The following is an 18245-nucleotide window of genomic DNA, read 5'->3' on the forward strand; positions in this document are numbered from 1 at the left end:
ATTGCTGCTTTCCTAGAAATCCCTTGTGTGAGGGGACACACACACACTGTTCCTCACTTAGAGATGGGTACAGCCTACAAGCTGTGCCACCCAGCCCCCTTCCTGGTGAAGGGCATAAGGATACCCATGGCCTTGACCACCAATCATTAGACTAGGTGGTCTCCTCAAAGGACAGCACCTGGGGTTGCAGATTTGGTACCAAGTTATGTGCCCATTTGTTTCCATGTTTTTTAGTTTGACCTCCTCTATTAAGGCAGAGGAAAAATTTTCCCACCTTACTTTATCCCTAGGTGGCTATGACTCAGGTCCCCCCTTCCACCTCTTTCTATGGGGAACACTCACAGTTCCTTCAAAAATAAAAATGCCGTGTTTTCTGTTGTCAGGTCAATGGAAATGTGTTTGTTTAACCCCAAGAATATGGAATCCCTTTTAAAGAAATGCATTTTTCCCCAAATATATCGACTATCGAGATTAGCTTTTTATCCATTTACTTTGCTTCCTGGGAACAGAACACATTTTGATGTGATAGATACTGAGCTAGAACTTAGATAGTAAAGAAAAGGCTGCCCAAACATCTCATTTAAAACCTCAGCACCGGGGCGCCTGGGTGGCTCAGTCGGTTGAGCGTCCGACTTCAGCTCAGGTCAAGATCTCGCGGTCCGTGAGTTCGAGCCCTGCGTCAGGCTCTGGGCTGATGGCTCAGAGCCTGGAGCCTGCTTCCGATTCTGTGTCTCCCTCTCTCTCTGACCCTCCCCCGTTCATGCTCTGTCTCTCTCTGTCTCAAAAATAAATGAACTTAAAAAAAATAAAATAAAATAAAATAAATAAAACCTCAGCACCAAGGACGTTGGAATAAATACAGTTACCATGAAAATACAGTGTTTTGGAATATGGGCATTTAGATGGTAAGTGGCTTCTTAAATGTATGTATATCCTGGCCCCAAATCTTCTCTGAATTCCAGACTCATGCATAACTAATGGCCCACTCACCTCTCCCCTTGGCTATCTCACAGACACCTCAAACAGCATGTCAGAAAGAGAATTTGACTTCTGCTTCCACCCAAACTTGTCCATACAGAATCCATTCAGTCTTCCCCATCTGGCAAATGGCCCCACCAGTTGTTCAATCCAGAAACACAGGATTCTCCATTGCTCCTTCTCTTCCCCATGGCCCATGTAATCCATCAGCAAGCCCTCTCATTCCTATCACCAACATGTCCCTCAAATGCATCCACTTTTCTCAAACTCTACAGGCACCACCCCAGTCTGGGCCACCACCATCTTTGCTGGTCTGCCCACAGCAACCTCCAAACACATCTCATCTCACTCTCTGCCTGGCAACACGAGTGTTGTATCACTGCTCTCAAAGCTCCAGTGGCTTCCCATGGAACTCAGAATAAGATCCAGCTTCACGACTATAACTTCTGAACTCTTTGCTTCTTCTAAATCCTCTTCTACACTCTGTTCTGCCTCTTCCTCCAACTTCATTTAGAATCTCTCTTCTCCTGCCAAATTTAGTTCCAGCCACATTGGATCTTTTTTTTAGTTTCTCGAACATCAAACCTGTTCACACTGCCTGGACTCTTCTTTTCTCCACTAGTTGTACGGAAAGCTCAATTTAGGGCACAGCTTAAGGATCATCTAATCAGTCTGGCCTTATCACACATTCCATCTAGAACAGTCCTTTCCTGCTACCCTGGCCTCTCCCTACTCTGCCTATAATATTCTTTTCTTTCCAGCTAGATTTTAAGCAATTTTATTGTTTCTATAAAATTTTAGCTATTTATTTAGTTGCTTGTTTATTGTCTGTTTCCCAAATCAGAATATAAATTCCATGAGAGTAGGGTCCAGATATGTTTTGTGGTTTTTTTGTGTGTTTTTTTTGTGTTTTTTTTTTTTGCTAATATATATCTAGCTCATAGGGCCAAGATCTTGACACAGGGATAAATACTAAAAAATTATATGTAAACTTAATTAGTGGAAAAATTAATTAAAATGACATAAATGGTACTTATTCAAATACCTCTAATTATTGGCAGTCATTAATTCAATACATTTATGTCAAATGACAGAACATGCCCCATGGAATCTGATACACAGACCTTGTCCTGTTACACAGATCTTGTTAAGCTGCTTAACCTTAGACAAACTAACCCTTTAAAGGACCTCAGTTTTCTGATCCATAAAATGAGAGTTATAAGGGTCTCTATTTTATAAACTGAAAAGTCCAATGAGATAATGCAAATAAAAAACACAATCTAGAGCAGCTGAGTGCCTGGGTGGCTCGGTCGGTTGAGTGTCCAACTTTGGGTCAGGTCTCATGGTTCATGAGTTCAGTCTTTGGTTCTTGAGCTTGAGCCCCCATAGGGTTCGCTGCTGTCAGCATGGAGCCTACTTATGAGCCTCTGTCCCCCCACTCTCTCTGCCTCTCCCCTGCTTGTGCTCTCTGTCTCAAAAATAAATAAAAAAGCATTTAAAAAACCACAATCTACAATCATTATAGGTGTTTAAGAAAGGATGTTTGCCATTATCTTCATTTCATAGGACCGTAAAAAACATGCAGGACACATTAATAAACACAATTGGCATGTTCCTGCCCTCACAGGAGATACGGACAACTAAGTAGACAGTGGAATACAATATGCCTGGTGCTGTTATAGAGGATGCACAGGTAATACGTACTACCCAGATGTTCTTGGCATCAAGGTCAACTGGATTTTCTTTGTGTTCCATCAGTTACTTCAAATCTTGCCACATTATAATTTGCTTCATATTTGGATCTTTTCTTTGTTACACAAATTTCGTTTTTCTAGAGTTTTTAATTATTATTTTCTTGTATAATGTAATTTTATCTTCTTTTAAAATTTTTTAAAAATTTATTTCTTTTGAGAGAGATGGAGCAAGTGGGGGAGGGGCATAAAGAGAGGGAGAGAAAGAGAATCCCAAGCAGGTTCTGTGCTGCCAGTGCAGAACCTGACATGGGGCTTGAACTCATGAGAGCATGAAATCATGACCTGAGCTGAAACCAAGAGTCAGATGCCTAACCGACTGAGCCACCCAGGTGCCCCTAATTTTATCTTATTATTACATTGTTCCAATCTTTAAGTTATTCTAGTTATACAATTAACGCTCTTCTTGCTTTCTTAGACTCCTCTTTTGAATGTCTCTGTCCTCTTCCATTTCTATGTTATTGACTGTCTTGGTCTGAGCAGTCATCCTGGGACTTTCCTTCCCTGTGCTCCCTGGTTGGTTCTCACTAGTATCAAAATTTTCCATCATTTACTCCCATGTTTTACTGGATTCAACATCAAGAAATTATTTAGTAAACTTAGTTAATCTTTGAAAGTTTCAAAAGGTCTTCGCACTTGATTAATCATTTGTTTGGATATGCAATTCTAGGTTGAATATCATTTTCATTTAGAAACTTGAAAGCAAGCTTCATTTTCCTTCTAGTTGCAAGTACAAACTAGTAAGTTAGTCTGAACTAACACATTCAATCCTTCCGTTTTAAGTTCTACTTCTATTTTAAGACCTGTCTTGGGGCGCCTGGCTGGCTCAGTCGGTTAAGTATCCGACTTCGGCTCAGGTCATGATTTCATGGTTTGTAGGTTTGAGCCCCACGTCGTGCTCTGTACTGACAGCTCGGAGCTCATGAACCTGGAGCCTGCTTTGGATTCCGTGTCTCCCTCTCTCTCTGCCCCTCTCCTGCTTGTGCTCTCTTTGTCTCTCTCTCAAAAATAAATACACATTAAAAAAAATAAAATAAAAAGACCTTTCTCCTCACCATGGATTTTAAGTTCAGAATGTCTTGGGGAGTGAAATGGGCCAATGAATACCCATTTCCTCTCAGTCTCCTTGTAGAATATTCTGGGCTTCAGATTTCTCTCGCTCTTTTTCAGACATCAACGTTATCCTATCCATGTCATTCTTAACTTTGCTGTAATATCCTATTCACTAGTGATGCTACCACCCACTTTCTTTACTCTTGAAGTTTTATATTTGTTTAACTTCTAAACTCTTACATCAGTGGTACTTCAGGAGAGAGTGAAGATAATATTTGTGTTCAAAGACCCACAAAATACAACTTGAAATTATTGTACAGGTTGCCATCGTTTGAAGGCACTATAATTTATTTGACCAGTGCCCAAGTTTTGGACATATATTCCAATATTTATTGATAATTGTGACTGTGTGACCTCTTCATCCGGAAGAAAGGGGTTGGAGATAGACCTATGGGAGCAGTATGTGAGACAAAAAGTTGCTAAACACCAGGTCCTAACAAGGTCACTTTTGGAAGCTAGAAGTTTAAAAAAAAAATACATACAGAATTCCACACAGAGAACCTTCACAGCCTGTAAATTGTAAATTAGAAAGCTCTGTGGGAAGGAGATAGTTCTTAAGAATATAAAATGTATTTGGAAATTTGTATAGATTCTTGCCTATAGAATTTGTCGACATTCCTCATTACATCCATAGAAGAAAATTTTTAAAGCAGGATTTCTCCATCCAAGAAACTCGTACTGAGTTGACAAAATTCCCTCCAGAAGGGTTGTATCAGTTTACACTCCTACCTGTCACTGATCTCTTAAAAACAAACCAAAATAGCCACAAGATTTGCTAATTTTACAAATAAAATTTTACCTTATTTTATTATGTTCATATGTATTTCTTGGATTATTACTGACAGTGAATATTATCCATGTTATGTTACCCAAATGCTCAAACCAACCCTCCATAGGTACTGTCAACCTCATTTTAGAAATGTGTAGACTGAGGCTCAGGGACTTTAAGAATTCTCAAGATCACACAGCTTGCAAGTGTTTGAAAGCATATGTGAACATAGATGTTACTTTGCCAAAAAGTAATTTAAGAACATGTGACTTATCTGCTCATCTTTTTTTAATGGAAGATCAAATTATTCATTCTTTCTGGACCTTAGATGTAAATAATTATGTCAAGCATTTTCTACTTCTTGAGACAAATGTATTTTAAGAACCCTTTATTCCCTTTGTGCAAAGTCTAGACTGGAAAGGATGTCCCTGGTACACAGGATTATTGCACAGGGCTGCAAGAACAGGGGATTTCAATTGATTCATGAGAACTTAGCTTTCTCTGGGATCTGGATATCACTTTTAATTGCCCCATTGCTTAACTATATATATATATATATATATATATATATATATTTCCATTGCAAAAATACATATGACTATAAATTTTTGTTTTTTAATAAACCATGTGGCAAAACAATAATTATTTTAAAAATGTATAAAAATTACAATTTGAAAATTGCCAGTACAGTAGATATATATATACACTATATTTTGATCTTAGATGAACAAACCCCATCTTCAGAATCTTTCTGAACTCAACCATATGCAAAATACCTGGTTTATGACAGCACTTGTGGGAAAACATATACAATTTATTAAATTGTGATATGGTTTCCTTAATAATATACACTTATTTAGAGAAGCATAAGCTTTCCAAACATACAGTATCTTCCAGGTGTCTTTATGCTAGCAATTCTAAAAACCAAGCAATACCATTCTAGTGCTTTAATAATACCATTCTAGTAAATGGTATGTCGTAAAACCATTCTAAATTCTTTAAGACTTTTTGTGCAAACTGTTAAATACCCTTCATCCCAAATTGGTAGCATAGTCTTTAGTGTATATCTGGAAGCTTCCAAGAAAGAATAGTGTTTAGTGGGAGTAACACAAATTGAACTGCCCTTTAGTATGGCTGGACCTGAAGAATTCTCTTATACCATCACTGCATGGAAGTTCAAAGTCCAGGTTCTTAGTGTTGACACATGCTGCAAGGTGGATGAATCTCAAAAACATGCTAAGTGAAAGAAACCAGACACAAAAGGTCACATATTGAAAGATTCCATATGTATAGAATAGATATATCCAGAATAGATCAATCCAGAGACAGAAAGTAGGTTAGTGGTTGCCAGGGGTTTAGAGGAGGGCAGAGTTGAGGGAAACTGCTTCGGGCCCAGAGGGTTTAACTTCGGAGTGATGGAAACGTCTTGCAACTTCTAAATAGAGGTGGTCATTGCACAACATTGCGAATGTACTAAATGCCACTGAACTGTTCACTTAAAAAAAGTTTTTAAGTTTATTTATTCATTTCAAGAGAGACAGAAAGAGTGGCAGAGGAGGGGCAGAGAGAGAGGAAGAGAAAGAGAATCCCAAGCAGGCTGCACACTGTCAGCTCAGAGCCCACTGCAGGGCTTGAACTCACAAAACTTGAGATCATGACCTGAACTGAAACCGAGAATCAGATGCTAAACCAACTGAGCCACCCAGGCACCCCTGAACTGTTCATTTTTATGTTTATTTTACTATTTTTTTAAATGTTTATTTATTTTTGAGAGAGAGAGAGAGAGAGAGCACAAGCAGGGGAGGGACAGAGGGAGAGAGGGAGACACAGAATCTGAAGCAGACTCTAGGCTCCAAGCTGTGAGCTCAGACCCCAACGTGGGGCTTGAACCCACGAATCGTGAGATCATGACCTGAGCTAAAGTCAGATGCTTAACCAGCTGAGCCACCCAGGCGCCCCTGAACTGTTCACTTTTAAATGGTTCATTTTATGTTATGTGGATTTCCCCTGACAAATTATTATTGTTTAAAAACCCAAGTTCCTGAACCTAACAGACCCAAACTTGGGAAGTGACTCTTCCTACCTGGGTGATGTTGGACAGATTATTCTCATTCCCTAACCTGAACCCTAAGCCTGTACCTAAAGTCTCCTTTAACTTCAGTGTCCGCCCGGATTGTTGTGAAGGCTCTCTAACAGGACTGCACGGTGGCTGAGGTATCTATCCCAGGTTCTTATGAAATATTTGCAGCTGTCGTGCTACAACCACCAGCAGCAATCCCAGCAGCGAGTTCCAGCCCAGATTCTCAGTGTAGTCAAGTGACTATTTTCCAGCTGGTAGTCACGCTCCAGGAATTCTGTTAGGAAGGAGTCACATGACATTGACCTCAGCCTATACTCTCAGTGGCATCCTTCTTTCGAAAGACAAATTTTCGATTAAAACTGTTGTTAATTAATGTCAAAATGGAACGGACTCAGAGTGGTGAGTAAGGATCACATCCCTGAAACATCAAATGATCAGCCTTCTCGTGAGAGTAGTGGACCCTGCTTCCCAACGTGTGCTCCTTAACTGAAGAAGGGACCAACCAGTGAAAAAAAAAAAGTCTTCCCTGGGGCATTTTAAAAGGAAGCGTGAGCTTCCACGTGGAACCTAAAAACATAACAAATAAATAAAAAGCAGAGACAGACCCTTAAAGCCAGAAAACAAACTGGTGGTTGCCAGAGGGAAGGGGGAGTGATGGGCAAAATGGGTGAAAATTGGGAGGTACGGGCCTCCAGTTACGGAATGAATGAGGCAGGAATGAAAGGCACAGCAGGGAGAACACTGTCAGGGGGTGGCTACACGTGTGGCAGGCCCAGCATGATGGGCGGACTTGTTGACTCCCTGTGTCATACGCGTGAAACCGATGTAACGTCGTGTGTCCACTACACGTCAGGAAAAAAAAAAGTAAATACAATTTAGAACAATAAAAAGAAGTATGGGGAGAAGAAATGAATTTCACTGAGCTTCAGAGAAACAAAACTCTGGCCAGCAGCTGAAAGTTGCCATTTGTCCACAGTGGATGGTGTGTGTTGACACAAAAGCGTGGCTTGGGGTGTCAGGGTGGCTCAGCTGGTTGAGCATCTGACCTCGGCTCAGGTCACGATCTCACGGTTCGAGAGTTCAAGCCCCACATCGGGCTCGCTGCTGTCAGCGCAGAGCCCACTTCAAATCCTCTGTTCCCGCCCCCCCCCGCCCCTCCCTTGGGTGTGCTCTCTCAAAAATAAAAAAAAAACTTAAAAAAAAAAAAAAGTGTGGCTTTTGACCGGCTGGGGAGGTCTGTGTCCTCTTTATCATCGACAATGGCTTCTACAAAAGTACTTTTTATTAATGGGATTCTCTGGAGAGCTTGAAGCACATTTGCTGCTTTACTAACTGACATTCTGTTATCCACATGCGCTTTGGTTTTGTGTGTTCTTCCTTTGCGCTCCCCAAATCGGGAGCAGGCTGGAGAATTTTTTAAGAAATGGAAACATACTGTTTTGTAGTCTTCTTGCAACTATCTAATTTGTTTTCCCAAAGCCTAACCAAATTAGATGTGAAGGACAGCCAGCATCCCGGTGCTGTTAGTTATTAGCCATGTGACCTCGAGCAAAACTTGAGCTTTTTGGGCTTTCGTTGTCCTGACGTGAATGAAGAAGGAGGATAATAAAATCCATCTCCAGTAGGTGTTGAAAATACCGCTTGAGTTACCGTGTTTACAGTGGCTCAGTGCTCAGCAAACAGAGGGCAATAAATTGCCTTCTCCCCCAGAGCTGCCCGTGTCAAGAGAGATTCGGCAACAGCTTTTTCCTCATAGCAGCCGGCCAGTCTCATGCGTTGGCGTGGATTAGGGAATGCTTAGTGCATGCCTCTTGTCCATCACCTCATTTAATAATTTTTTTTTAAGTTTTTAAAATTTATTTTGAGAGAGAGAGAGCATGCACAAGTGGGGGGAAGAACAGAGAGAGAGAGAGAGAGAGAGAGAGAGAATTCCAAGCAGGCTCCACGCTGTCAGCAAGGAGCCCAACAGGGGGCTCCAACTCACAAACTGCGAGACCCTGGCCCGAGCAGAAATCGAGAGTCTGAAGCTCAACCCACCGAGCCACCTAGGCACACCTCCGTTATCTCATTTAAATCCTTACGTGATCATACCCAGTTTAGTTGCAGAACATGAGGCTCGGAGAAGTTAAGCAATTTGTCCGAGACGGCTCTGCCACAGAGTAGGGGAGCTGATGCGCAAACCCAAATCTCCCAGACAATGAAGCTTGTACCACCAAAAGGCTTCACCAGGGTCTGGCGGAAGTTTAGTTGATCTGCAGTCTGTTGAATTCGACAACTGAATAATAAACTGCTAGACCCCCTTCCACCCGGGCTCAGGTTTCCAGCTTCAGAGAGACACTGTGTACCTGCGGTCATGGTTCGTCTGGATCCAGAGAGCCTGCCCAGTTGCGTGACGGACCCCTAAGCGCCTCCACGACAGGACTGGCGACTTCAGAAAGATCCTGGCACCCACTGGGCGCATACGTGCTGCCCCCTGCATGATGGAGGCAGGTCAGATGACCACTGCACAGTTGAACGAGACTGGGGCAGGAAAAGCCTCATGTGAAAACACACGTCTTTCCAAAATGATGGTGGACCTACACCATTGTAACTGGCAGTGATATTCTTGGCATTCATTGAAAACACCCCAGGCTGCTTGGGTAATTAATTTCATAGGGTTAGTCATTAACAGGCTTCCTGCTTTCCTCCTCTTTTGACAGGCCCAGCTGTGAGATACAGTAAGTTCGACATGTCAGAGGCCAGGCCGCCTCCCCTGCTTGGGCAGCACACGACGCGCGTCCTGAAGGAAGTCCTCAGATATGATGACAAGGCCATTGGGGAGCTGCTCAGCACTGGAGTGGTGACCCAACATGAAGCTCAGTGACGAAAAATGCTTTCTCAAAACTGCAATCTGAATGTACTTCACTAGCAAAAGCAATAGTCTTTCTGGACCCTTCTCCCCAGTTCTGGTGCCTGCCTCTGCAAAGAGAAGTTAGAGTAATTCCAGATTTCCTGCCTGGCGCCTCCAGAATGGCTCTGGTATCAATGCATCTCGTGCTTTCTAAATGTACCCCACCTTTTACTCCTTACCATTTCCCCCCCCACACCACCCAGATAATAGGTTAATTGTGAATTTGTGGGGGTTTTTTGTAAAGATTTTTTTTTCTGGAAAAATACATTCCTCTTTCTAATTACATTAATCGCCCAAACGTTTGCCCCTCCAGCCCACGCAGGTCTGAAAAAGAGCAGATCTCTTGCCGTTCTCTACTTGCACATAAAGTCCTCATTTAAACCTTTGTTAGGAAGTCAAAGCAATAAGCAGAATGACAGTTTCAGTGAATGATTTTAAACAGAATAACTTAATTTTGAGCTCATGAACCCTTTGTTAATCTGTAATTTAAACCATGGACTTTGCTGATGTCCATTATAAAACTGAGCTTCTTTCTCTCCATGGGGGTAAATATTTGCTTTATGTTGTATTTCTCTGATCATTTCATGATATGTGGCAGAAAATCAATTTCCATGAATGCATTTTGGAATGTATGTGTCTGTCTGCATTAGGGAGTGATGAGTGGTTCTTTGATCAGTACCTTATTTTGAGCCAAGTACAAATGTAACAGGTTTTTAAACGAATGTCAAATGACTATCTAGTATTAAATAATATTTAAATAATGACAAATAGGAGAATGTAATCTGAGCACTCACTGTAGAAGAATACATCATGCCTTAATATTAAGTATTTGGATTTACATATTTAAGTTTTTGTCAAAGAATTTAAAGTATAGAAAACATTTTCTGTCCAGAAGGTAGTAGCTGATTTGTATTATGTTCTGGGATCAGTCATCTCTCAAAGTACCAATCACCAAAGCCCAAGGTATAGACCCAGGGATCAGATGATCACAGCCCGATATGATCACAGTTCACGACTGTTAAGCACGCGTATCTTAAAGCCATGTCATGACATCCCAAGTGGTAACTGAAAGTTAAATTACAAATATTCATCTTTCAAACTGTGAGTCCTAGCTAGTTTTCCTTTTGTGTTCTTTTTGTATGGGAGTGATTGGAGCCATTTACGCTGTAAGCCCCAGTAGGTTTCTAGAATCAAGGATTTCAAATAAATAAGGAAATATGTCTTCTCACAAGCGTCGTGGGACTTTTTAGAAGCATGCCTACTAGTTCCTGGGAGAAGAGCGCCCCGCTTTCCTCTTTGTGAACGTTTTATTCTGAGGCTCTCCTGCCTTTCACTATTTAGAATGTCATCATACAACGGTAATTTCATGCCTTTTGCAGTGCTTTCCTCCCTATGGCTAACCCGTAGACACACATTTGGAGACATTCCCTTCAGGCCAGATACAATTAGCAATGAAAATGGTAAAAGACGGGATGACAGAGAATTGGCAAGACCACATGATCTTGAAAAACAGATTCATCATTTCTCCTGCTGGTTCAAGTAGATTCTCTTGAAATGCAAATTGCTTGATTACTGAACAGTAACCCTAACTATCTGGGTAGCCTTGTGTAGGACGATATCGATCGTTCAGACTAGGTCACAAAATGCCTCTAAAACCTTGAAATCCATCGAGACTGTGGTTTTCATCCATAGAAGAGTTACCATGGGAGACAAATGTATCCAGATTTCCACCTACACAATTCAGAATGATCCAAGAGAACTTTGAAACTGTTCGTTTCCCAACGGAAAGCATTTACTCTACTGAGTTAGTGAGAGAAATCATTTAGAATATATTTCAAGTTCAGATCAATAATTAGTCCTGAAAGAAGCATTGCGCTGGCTAAAATTTCTAGCAATATGCCCAGATCAAGTTATGCTTTATAAACAAATGTGCTGTTTTAATTATCAGGGCCTATTTTCTTACACGTTCCCAAAGCTGAGCACACTACTAAGAGACCATATGCTCAAGTTCAGTGTGTGTCAAGGCCCGCCTTCTGGCAGGTTTGTGTCTGAGGTTGACTTAGAAAATTCTTCGAAACTTCGTGGGTTAATCATTATGGAACTGAGGGTGTGTCCACAAGCAACTAGTCTTCCCTCTCTTGATTTTTTTCCTTCAACTTTTTGCTGCCATGGTTTTCTGGTTAATCAAGCATGATACTTTCCAGCATGCACTCTGATATTCAGAATGTTTCCCTAGAAGAAGAGAAATGAATATTGACCAATTGTGTGTGACTAGTCCAGTTACTTGGTATTCCTTTGTCTTCGATTCATCTCCTAGGAATTGGAAGTATAATCTTTTATTTTTTAAGTTTATTTTGTTTATTTTGAGAGAGAGAGAGAGAGAGAGAGAACAAGTGAGGGAGGGGCAGAGAGGGAGAGAGAGAACCCCAAGCAGTCTCCACACTGCCAGCACAGAGCTTGATGCAGGGTTTGAGATCATGACCTGAGCAAAAGTTGGATGCTTAACCAACTGAGACACCCAGGTTCCCCATGGAAGTACAATCTTGATTTAAAAAAACACAGGAGGGGGGCGCCTGGGTGGCTCAGTCGGTTGGGTGTCCGACTTTGGCTCAGGTCATGATCTCGGTTTATGGGTTCGAGCCCCGCGTCAGGCTCTGTGCCAACAACTCCGAGCCTGGAGCCTGCTTCGGATTCTGTGTCTCCCCCTCTCTCTGCCCCTCCCCCACTCACACTCTGTCTCTTTCTCTCCTTCAAAGATAAATAAACATTTAAAAAAACACACACAGGCGGTCTCATATAGGCTATTTCATATGAGGTCACTAGGCCACCTAACCCCGATAGCCCCACAATGGAGGGCTTTTGCATGAAGACTTCATGACCCCTACTTTCAGCCTTTCTCAGGGAAATTCACCCCACTCATGTCTCACCTAAATATGATATTTCAACATGGACTCTTTCATCCCATGACAGTAGCACGTTGTCTACTTGAAAAGCTTTGTCGATTTGAGTCTGGCTTGCCATTCTCCCACATAGCTCAATTTTGCCTTCGTCCATAGGACTTATTCTCCAAATAGTGGGCTTAAAGGCTCTGGGAAAGAATGCCAGCCCAGAGCTGAACAGACTGTCCAGATTTTCTGTCTCTCCTCTGTTCTCCATGAATTCTCAACCAGCAAAGGAAATGAGTAGGAAAAACATCCCCTGACCCTGGGCTCTTCATTTTCAAACTCGTTCCCAAGATTATGAGATTCTTCTTGCACTTGCCTCTATTTATGGGAGACTCTCTGCTGTACCAAGCTCTTACAATTGATGAGATTCTTCAGATGCAGTGGGCCTAAAGAAAACAGGGTTGTTCACCTGGAACATTGTAGTATCAATGATCCTTACGAAGCCAGAATATCAAGCTCCCTTCTTTTCCTTCTCGATTTTGTGGTACCAGGACTGGCCCATTCATCATTTGATAAGGAAGATGAAAAGGTTAAAAAGATAAAAGGGTACACACTTCTATTGCCAACAGCAGTTAGGGAAAATAAAAAAATATATCACCAAGGCTCTCATACTGGTGTGTAGAAGTTTCCTCAGACATCAGGATAAAATTGTATTTCTTACAATTCTACCAGGGTTGAAGGTTTTATAAATTGCTACTCTTACAAGATTCTTAGTTTCTGTATATAGACATACCAAGCTATCTTCTGAGTGCAAATGGCCCTGCTCTTTTAAACTAGCTATAAGCAGGGCACGGGTATGTGGTGAGATTAGTGGTGATTAAGCAACTCCAAGACATGTTTCCCCTGACACCCATTCAAAAACAAGTCTTCTAGGGGCGCCTGGGTGGCGCAGTCGGTTAAGCGTCCGACTTCAGCCAGGTCACGATCTCACGGTCCATGAGTTCGAGCCCCGCGTCAGGCTCTGGGCTGATGGCTCAGAGCCTGGAGCCTGTTTCCGATTCTGTGTCTCCCTCTCTCTCTGCCCCTCCCCCGTTCATGCTCTGTCTCTCTCTGTCCCAAAAATAAATAAAAACGTTGAAAAAAAAATTAAAACAAAAAAACAAAACAAAAACAAGTCTTCTAGTATCACTCTGGTATTACAGACAAACAAATGTGAACATTTTGCACACATAAATTTATTTCACACACTAGAGGGGGGAAACACACAAAAAAGGAGAGTTTGGAAAAAACAAAAGGTGACATACGTCAATTTGATTAGCAGGAAAGGAAAAGAGAAAGCATGCCCAGGTCAGACAGACCCAAGGTTGCATTTTTTCCGGAGAGTCTGGTGAACCCATGGCAGTATGAACCCAGCCTGAGGTGTAGATGCCAAGAGGGAAGGACAAGCACTAGAAGGAGCTCAAACACTGCAGGAAATAGATTTCACCCACCTCATATTCTTTCTTGAGAAATACCTTTATTTCCCTATTCCTTAAGACCATAACATTAAAATGCTTGTCCAATCTTCGGTCTCTCGGCAATATTTTCATTTTATTTTATTTTATTTTATTTCATTTTATTTCATTTTATTTTATTTTTTGTTTTGTTTTTCAGAGAGAGAGAGAAAGAGAGAGAGAGCAAGCACAAAAATGAGGGAGAGGGGCTGAGAGAGAGAATCAAGCAGGGTCCACACTCAGCACAGAGCCTGATGCAGGCCTTGATCCATGACTCTGGGATCATGACCTGAGCTGAAATCAAATGTTGGACACTCAACTGACCGAACCACCCAGGCACCCCATATTTTACAATACTCTTAATAAAAGGCTATGGTAGGCAGAATAATGGCCCACCAAAGATGCCTATGTCCTAATGCCCAGAACCTACTAATATGCCACTGTACTTTGCAAGAGAGCATAAAGATTGCTTATCAGCTGACCTTAAAATGGGGAGCTTATCCTAGATTATCCTGGCAGTTCCTGTGTAATCACAGGGGTCCTTCCAATGTGGAAGAGTCAATGTCAGAGAGATATGATGTAAGAAAGACTTTACCAATTGTTATTTTGAAATGGAAATAAATGAAGGAATGTGGGCATTTTCTAGAAGATGAAAAAGGCAAGAAAAGTGGACTTTCCCTTTGAGCCTCCAGAAGGACCACAGCTCTACCTGATTTCTTAGCCCAGTGAGACCTATTTTGGACTCATTTGTGGTCTCCAGAACCACAAGGCAACATATCTGTATTATTTGAAGACACTAAACGTGTGATATTTTTTACAGCACCAGGAGTAAACTGATAGGACATTCTGCCTTTGTTTGAAAGTCTAAAGTGACAGGAGAAAACTCACCTTGTAATTCCATTTTTTTTCTTCCCTTTTTTTTTCTACCTACCACTGTCCCTACCTTCTTTTTTACTCATTCTTAGAAACTCCTGTCTTTCCTTCCTTTCTCAGTGGTAATCATATTCTTTCTTCCTTTTATCTTCCTCCTCCATCCCGCTTTCTTCTTATCTTCTTTCTCTCCCCTTTTCTGCGCAGTTATACATCCTTGTTACACAGCACGGATCCCCAACCCTGTGACTTATCTTTGAGAAAAATAGGACTAGGGGCGGCTGGGTGGCTCAGTCAGTTGAGCGGCTGACTTTGGCTCAGGTCATGATCTTGCAGTCCGTGAGTTCGAGCCCCGCACTGGGCTCTGTGCTGACAGCTTGGAGCCTGGAGCCTGCTTCGAATTCTGTGTCTCCCTCTCTCTCTGCCCCTTCCCGATTTGCACTCTGTCTCTCTCTGTCTTTCAAAAATGAATGAATGTTAAAAAAAAAATTTTTTTTTTAAATAAAAGAAAAAATAGGACTAGCTCAGTAATTTGGAAGATAACTAGCAGTAATTCTGGCCATGACTTCACCTCCAACTAGCTATCTTGAATTAATAAGTGGCTGCCCTCCCTGCCCCCTACCCACCCCGAAACTCAGGAAAAGAAACGAAGAAGTGTTCCAAATGCTACTCTGGGCTGTGGCAATACCTTCAGCCATGTCCATGCCTGTCCCATGCCCTCCGTCCTAAGAAAAAACGAAAATAAATAAAATATAATACAGAGCAGAGTTTAGACTTTGTGACAGCCAGGGTCCTACTGTTGTGGTTACTGAGCCTTCAGAAGAAGGGGAGGGAGGGCATGATGGACAATGGTTCTGCTCCAGCAACTAGGCTCTGATTCTTGCTCTTTCTTAGAAACGGTGGGTTTTCTCGGTCTCTAGGTGGGAGTGAGTAGTTTGTCGCTTGCCATTTTAGTCAAATGGCCTCCAGAGGCCTGCTGTCTTCTCCTTTACCTTGGTTTTGCCATCTGCTAAACAGGGCGAGTGGATCCTCGGGGCAACCTTTGCTTTCTTCTTTCCACAAGATGAAACACTCTTTGACACATCCCTCCTCCACCCCAGTCCCACCCCCCCCCCAACCGTCCACCCTTTCTTTTTATTTGCAAATTAACCACATGACAGTCTATTCAACTCAAGTTGGTTTCTTTGGCTCCTGACCACACAGATGGGAGCAACAATGTTTCCTGCTCCTCATCCCGTTGCCCGCACCCTTTCCTCTTGCCCAGAACTTCTGCACACGTGCTCGCCATGAACCAAGACACTCCGCTTCAGAGCACACAGCCAAGATGTTGAGAGGAAAGAAATTAATGTGAAACTGCCATAGGAAAATGTCTTTCTTTCCACCCCTTTACCTCTTCGTGACCCCCCAAAGAAGAACTCGGATTTCCATAGCATCTCTTGGTAAGGGACACGGCAACATGTGTAACACACATTCACCCTGAGAGTCTTGGATTTATGTTTTTAGGTTTTACAAAGAACTTCCTGTCTGTTCTTGACAGAAGCTTTGAAATATACCATCAATGAACATTGTTGTGTTCTTTCTTTGGAGAGGGTCAAGATAATCATAGCATCCATTTTGAGAGGACTGTTAAAGAATCACTATTTCTGGGGGCAGAAAAATGAACTATGTTTCCCTGTCTAGGGTGGCTCGTGTATACAGGCATGGCACTGCTATCGTCTAACCAGACGGGCACTGGCACAAGACTAGAGGACAGGACAGAAGTGCAGTGACCCACAGGTCACCTCTGGAAACAGTGCCCGGTGACGTAGGATCTTAGCCTGATTTGCTGAACTGTGCAATGGGAAAGGTCTGAGACCAGACCGATTCTTAAGTATATGACAGAGTTGGAAATACCCAATCCCTGACGCTTGCGTCTCTGGGCCCACATTTCCCATCTTCGGAGTCCTAAACATTGTGTCTGGTTCTCCAGCTTCACTTTCTGGGAGAGCTTAGATGAAAGGATGTGGGTTCCGTGTGCAAGCAGAGGTGGTGCTCAGTTAGCTGAACTCACTGACAAAACCATGGGGAGATGACAGGAGTGGAAACTCAACATTGTGTACAGCGACTCTCGTGTAACCCCGGGGATGTGAGGTGAAGCGACTAGCTTGGTGGGTCTCTGAGTGGGTGCACTGCTGGCGAAAGATTTAGTAACTGAGGGAAGCTTTGTTAGCTTGGAGCACAAGCCCTCAGACCTAGAATAAGCCCCCTTAGAGGAGGAAGAAGACTCTGCCACTCGTCAGTTATTACCTTTTATTTCCTATACAGAATGGAGGTAGATTTACCCCGTTCATCCCTGTAAAATAAGAATTCTTATTATAATCTTTTTACTTTCTTAGGACACATAGCAGCTATAGTTCAGCTGGCATGTCTTTTCATGCATTCTGTGACTGGGGTTACATTTGATGCTTAACAACAGCGACATCTAGTAGGCACTGTACGTAAAGTACTATTCTAGGTAGACTTACGTGTACTAACCGACTTGACAAACTTGCCTGGGAGGGCCTAGCAGATGCTCCTAGAGAGGGCATCGTGTTGAGTGGGCCATCCACGTGTCCTCTAGTCCACCACATTCAGTGGGACTAAATGATACCTGCTGTGATTACCAGGATGCTACCCTCAGAGCATATCCCTAAAGCTCAAGGGCCCAGGACTTTCGGAATCTGCAAAGGCATGAAGGACAAGACACGTCAGGACCAAAAAGACCCTAGTCCAAGTATTTTCAACCTTTGCTAATGATCTAAAGATAACAAGGTTCCAAAGAGGGTCAGCTGAGCTCAAACGTTGGCAGCAAAACCCTTGCAAAAGTCTTCTCGGGTTACCACCTCAGGGAGATATTACAGTTTCCTGTGTGTTAAAAGTCCTAAGAATATATCCTTCTACAAACTAAGATCTTAAAATATTTTCCCCACCCCAGCATATTTTTCTGTGTGTAAACGTACAAATACAAACTGCCATTTCTAGTTTTTTTTAAAGGTGAAGCGGAGTCCTGATAAAGTGGCCGATGAAGTAGGTCAAAGCAGCTCTCCCAGAGGCCACTGCTTGAGAAAAATGAGAGAAGGAAGAGCTCTTGGGTTTTACCACTTAGATGAACATCACTTTGCGCTGGACAACAGCCAGAGTGGTATTGAAACCTAATGGGCATTGACGGAAGGACATTCCGGTGTAAATAAACTACGGCTTATCAGAGATCACTGGAAAATATTGGAAAATGAGGGATACCCATTTCCAGTTACATTTCAGATTTTCCTTGGAAAGGTGGAAGAAGTATGAGAGATGTCTACAATGATCCTGATGACCCTAGCAAGAGCTAAAAACTATATTAGTAGGAAAATACTCATTTGTGTAAAAACCTACTCAATCAGAAAATTCAGTGAAAA

At 42.2% G+C, this 18245-nt stretch overlaps 1 protein-coding gene across 2 annotated transcripts in view; it reads left to right on the forward strand.

The window, feature by feature from the left end:
• Window positions 1-10809, forward strand: part of SUGCT (succinyl-CoA:glutarate-CoA transferase) — a 775778-nt gene extending 764969 nt beyond the window's left edge. For both annotated transcript variants that reach the window (XM_040473014.1, XM_040473015.1), the window contains one exon: window positions 9391-10809. In XM_040473014.1, the coding sequence (XP_040328948.1) occupies window positions 9391-9554 (164 nt within the window). In that variant the 3' untranslated portion in view covers window positions 9555-10809. The remainder of the gene's footprint in view (window positions 1-9390) is intronic.
• The last annotated feature ends 7436 nt before the right edge of the window (window positions 10810-18245 follow it).

The sequence above is a fragment of the Herpailurus yagouaroundi genome, unplaced genomic scaffold (assembly GCF_014898765.1).
Source record: "Herpailurus yagouaroundi ecotype Mexico unplaced genomic scaffold, PumYag 100, whole genome shotgun sequence".
In the NCBI taxonomy this organism is placed as follows: domain Eukaryota; kingdom Metazoa; phylum Chordata; class Mammalia; order Carnivora; family Felidae; genus Herpailurus; species Herpailurus yagouaroundi.